Genomic DNA, 5,000 nt, shown 5'->3' on the forward strand with positions numbered 1-5,000 from the left:
TCCGACACATCCACGGAAAACAAACAAACTCACACGTACACACGTACACACGCTTTAAAACAACCCTCTTCATTCCGTGCTCTCTACTCCCTCCCCTCCCCCCACCCCACCCACCCCTCACACCTACCCTTCCTCCTCCTTCCTCCTCCAGTACGAGGGCACCTTCGAGGACTACCTCGAGATGTTCATCCAGTTCGGATACGTCACCCTCTTCTCGTCGGCGTTCCCTCTGGCGGCGATGTGCGCTTTCCTCAACAACCTCATCGAGATCAGGTCGGACGCCTTCAAGCTGTGCTGCGTGTTCCAGAGGCCCTTCGGACACAGGGCGCAGAGCATCGGGTGCAGGCGTAAGTGTACGGTGGTGGGGTTGAAGAGGTGGAGGAAGGGTTGAGTCGGGGAGGAAGAGGTTGGTTGGTGGGATGGGGTGGGGTGAGGGGAGGGGTTAGAGTCAGAGAAGAGCATCGGGGTGTGGCAGGTAAAACGAGAGTGGGGTGGGTGAGGGTGGGGTGGAGGGAGGGGGAGAAGTTTGGTTGGTGGAGTCAGGGGGAGGAAGAGGGTTGGTGGTGGGGTGGGGGTAGAGGGTGGGGGTGGAGGTGGAGGGTTGGAGTCAGGGGAAAGAGGGTTGGATGGTGGGATGGGGGTGGAGGGGTGGAGGGAGGGTTGGAGTCAGGAGGAAGAGGTTGGTTGGTGGGGGGTGAGGAGTGTGGAAGTGGTGAAAGGGGTTGGGGGTGGGGGTGGAGGAAGGGGGTTGGAGTCAGGAGGAAGAGGAGGGTTGGTTGGTGGGTGGGGGTGGGAGTAGGGAAGGGGGAGGGGGTTGGAGTCCAGGGGGGAGGAAGAGGGTTGGTTGGTGGAGGGGGGCGGAGGGTGGAGGGGGTTGGAGTCAGAGAGGAAGAGGGATGGATGGTGGGGTGGGGGTGGGGTAGGTTTGGAGGGGGAGGGGGTTGAGTCAGGAGGAGGAGGGTTGGTTGGTGGGGTGGGGTGGAGGAGGGGTTGCAGGAAAGGGGAGAGGGGATCTGGTTGGTGAGGGAGGTGGAGGAGGGTTGGAGTGAGGAAGGAGGAGGAGAATTAGAGGTTGGAGGAGGGAGGAAGAAGGTTGGTTAGTGTGAAGGTGAGAAGATAGTTGGAGGGAGGATTGGGTTGGGGTGGTGGAGGTGGATAGGAGATAAGGAGGAAAAGGGATGGAGTGAGAGTAAAAAGGTGGGTTAGGTAAAAGGTGGACTTGGTAAGAGGTGAGAGACATGGTCTGGCATTAAATTGATAACGAAAGAAGAATATGATAAGAAATACAAGTTGGAGTGAGCGAGAGCGAGCGGGCGAGGATGAGGAGATATGGGGAGAGAAGAATTAACAATATCGGTTGGGACGAAAGGCCTTGTGGGGGAGAGGAAATGTGGGTGGGCGTCGACAATTGCAGGAGAAAAGGAGTGGACGCGGGAGGTTGTCTGGCTGAGAGGTTGAGAGTAATGGGGTGCAGTGGGTATGAGGGGATCCGTGTGAGGGGGGGGGAGGTTAATGAAGGTAGGTGTAAGGGTGGGGATGGGAGAGAGAGAGGAGTTTTGGGTGTGTTATCCCATCCCCTTGGTCTCTCTCTCTCTCTCTCTCCTCTGTGTCCCCCCCTCTCTCTCTCTCTCTCTCTCTCTCTCTCTCTCTCTCTCTCTCTCTCTCTCTCTCTCTCTCTCTCTCTCTCCCTCTCTCTCTCTCTCTCTCCCTCTCTTTCTGTCGTTCTCTCCCCCCTCTGTCTCTCTTTTCTCCCGCCTCTCTCTCTCTCCCCTTCCCCCCTCTCTTCATCTTGTGTCTCTCTCTCTCTCTCTCTCTCTCTCTCTCTCTCTCTTTTCTCCTCCCTCTCTCTCTCTCTCTCTCTCTCTCTCTCTCTCTCTCTCTCTCCTCTCTCCCTCTCTCTCTCTTCTCTCTCTCTCTCTCTCTCTCTCTCTCTTCTCTCTCTCTCTCTCTCTCTCTCTCTCCTTGACTTTTTTTCTCTCTATCCCTCTCTCTCTCTTAATCTCCCCCCCTCTCTCTTTCTCTCCCCCTCTCTCTGTTTCTCTCTCCGCCTCACCTCTCTCTATCTATCATTCCGTCTCCATCTCTCTCTCTCTCTCTCTCCCCCTCTCTCTCTCTCTCTCTTTCTCGTTGACTCTCTCTCTCTCTCTCTCTCTCTCTCTTTCTCTTTCTCTCATCCCCCCCCTCCCTCTCTATCTCTCTCTCTCGTTGACTTTTTTTTCTCTATCTCCTCTCTTTTTCTCTCTCTTTCTCTCTTTCTCCCCCCCCCCTCTCTCTCTCTCTCTTTCTCTTATATTTTTTATAATTCTTACTAATCATGTTTCAAGAATTGAGCGAAGCTTATTTTGAAATCCAAAGAGATTATATGAGTGAATATCTAACATAGATATAGACAAGAATAAACAGATGGCTATATGATAAAAGAAAGATTTATTGCAGAATCAAATAATACATAAAATCCCCTTACTCGCAGGATGCAATGGAGCTGATGGGTGTCCTCGGAATCATGGTCAATTGCATGTTAATTGGCCTCTCTGGGCAGGTGCACCGCATGTTCCCCGAGATGTCGACGGCGCATACGATATTACTCATTATTGTACTGGAGGTGAGCAATGTTTTTTTTTTCTTCTTCTTTTTCTTTTTTTTTTGATACAGATTTTTGGTTAGTTTTGTTTTCTATTGGTTGTAAATGAGTTGAAGATTGTTTGTCATTCTAGATGGGAAGGAAATCTTAAAGATAAAATTTCATTACTTGTCATGTTTAAAAGTGGGAATTTTTTAAGGTGTTTTTCTCGTGCAGAATTGAAACAAGTTATTACGATTACTAAGGGATCATAGATTAAAGATAGGTAGATAGGTAGATGGGTGGACAGACAGGCGGACAAACACAAAGACTCACAGACAGCCAGACAGAGAGACGACAAACAGACAACAGATAGAGAGACGACAAACAAACAGACAACAGACAGAGAGACGACAAACAGACACCAGATAGAGAGACGACAAACCAACAGACAACAGACAGAGAGACGACAAACAGACAACAGATAGAGAGACGACAAACAAACAGACAACAGACAGAGAGACGACAAACAGACAACAGATAGAGAGACGACAAACAAACAGACAACAGACAGAGAGACGACAAACAAACAGACAACAGACAGAGAGACGACAAACAAACAGACAGACAGAGAGAACGACAAAACAAAACATGAAAACAGACAGATTAGAGACATTGACAAACAGACAACAGATAGAGAGACGACAAACAAACAGACACAGACAGAGAGAAGACAAACAAACAGACACAGACAGAGAGAAGACAAACAAAAGGACAGCAGACAGACAGAGAGACGACAAAACAGACAAATAGGACAGAGAGACTGACAAAAACAAACAGACAACATGTGGACAGAGAGAGACGACAAACAGACAACAGACAGAGAGACGACAAACAGACAACAGACAGAGAGATTAATAAACAAAACAGACAACAGACAGAGAGAGACGACAAAACAGACAACAGACAGAGAGATTGGACAAATATAACAGACAACATAGATGAGAGACGACAAACAGACAACAGACAGAGAGACGACAACATAGACAACAGACAGAGAGACGACAAAAACAAACAGACAACAGACAGAGAGACAGACAAACAGACACCCAGATAGAGAGACGACAAAAACAAACAGACAAACAGACAGAGAGACTGAACAAACAGACACCAGATAGAGAGACGACAAACAAACAGACAGACAGAAGAGAGACGACAAACAGACACCAGATAGAGAGACGACAAACAAACAGACAACAGACAGAGAGACGACAAACAGACAACAGATAGAGAGACGACAAACAACAGACAACAGACATAGATACAACAAAAAGACACAGACAGAGAGATTCGACAAACAAACAGACAACAGACAGCCAGACATCCAACCAACACAGACAGCCAAGTGCTTCGGCCCAACGCAGCCCCCTAACCGCCCCCCCCCCCCTCTCCCTGCCCCCAGCACGCCATGATCGCCCTCAAGTACGGCATCAGCTACGTGATCCCGGACATCCCCGCGTGGGTGGCGACGGAGATGGCGAAGGTGGAGTTCCAGCGGCGCGAGGCCCTCCGCCGCCTCTCCACCTCCAACTCGCCACCGACACGTGAGGAATCCCAGTCGCCCTCCCCTAGGTGAGCTAACATGGTCGGCCTCCTAACGTGCCTCTCCCTTCCCTCGACTTCTTCTTGGCTCATGGGCGAGCGTTCAAGGCTATTTCTCTCTGTTGTCTTCTCTCTCTCTCTCTCTCTTCTCTTTTTCTCTCTCTTCTCTTTCTCTCTCTTTCTTTCTTATCTTTTTCTGCTCTTTTCTTCTCTTCTCGCTTATTTCTTTTCTTTCTCTCTCTTCTCTCTTTCTTGTTTTCCCTCTCTCTTTTCTTTCTTTCTTGTTTTCTCTCTCTTCTTTCTTCCTTGTTTTCTCTCTATTCTTTCTTTCTTTCTCTCTCTAATCTTTTCTTCTTTCTTCTTGGTATTCTTGATTTTTTTTTCTTTATTCTGCTTCTGCTTCTTTTTTATTTCTTATTCTTCTTTTTCTGTATCTTAGGCTTGTGAGAGTATCTAGCTGTTTCCTTTTTTATGGTAGAGGTTTTAAAGCACATGATGACCACCCTTTTCCCTTCCTCTGCTTCCCGTCTTCCCTTGGCCGTTGTAGTTTTCCTTCAACACTTTTTTTCCAGCATCCTTTTTTTAACGAATTAAAAATCTTTTCGTCTCTTTATTTTTTCCAATCTCATGCATTAGGCTTCGCGCCGTGCGAGGAGAGGTCCTTTCACCGGTTCTGTCTCGACCCCAGCAGGTACTTGTTCGGGCACTCGATAACGTCCACCACAGAGTATGTGGACCGTAGTGCCCAGACGGACCTTATGTATTCCAGGAGACGATCCTTCAAGACGTCGCCGGCCAGCACCATAGACGAAGACGAGGTTCTGTCTCCCACCGACGT

General features: G+C 48.9%; 1 protein-coding gene across 1 annotated transcript in view; it reads left to right on the forward strand.

The window, feature by feature from the left end:
- The window catches only part of wwk (white walker), a gene marked incomplete in the record, with an annotated part of 115,548 nt that overhangs the window by 108,841 nt on the left and 1,707 nt on the right, over positions 1-5,000 (forward strand). The window contains 5 exon segments of the mRNA XM_070114488.1: positions 152-329; positions 456-475; positions 2,471-2,602; positions 4,023-4,192; positions 4,854-5,000. The exon segment at positions 4,854-5,000 is cut by the window's right edge and continues 1,707 nt beyond it. Coding sequence (XP_069970589.1) covers positions 152-329; positions 456-475; positions 2,471-2,602; positions 4,023-4,192; positions 4,854-5,000 — 647 coding nt within the window.

Source organism: Penaeus vannamei, chromosome 36, assembly GCF_042767895.1.
Source record: "Penaeus vannamei isolate JL-2024 chromosome 36, ASM4276789v1, whole genome shotgun sequence".
NCBI classification, from domain to species: domain Eukaryota; kingdom Metazoa; phylum Arthropoda; class Malacostraca; order Decapoda; family Penaeidae; genus Penaeus; species Penaeus vannamei.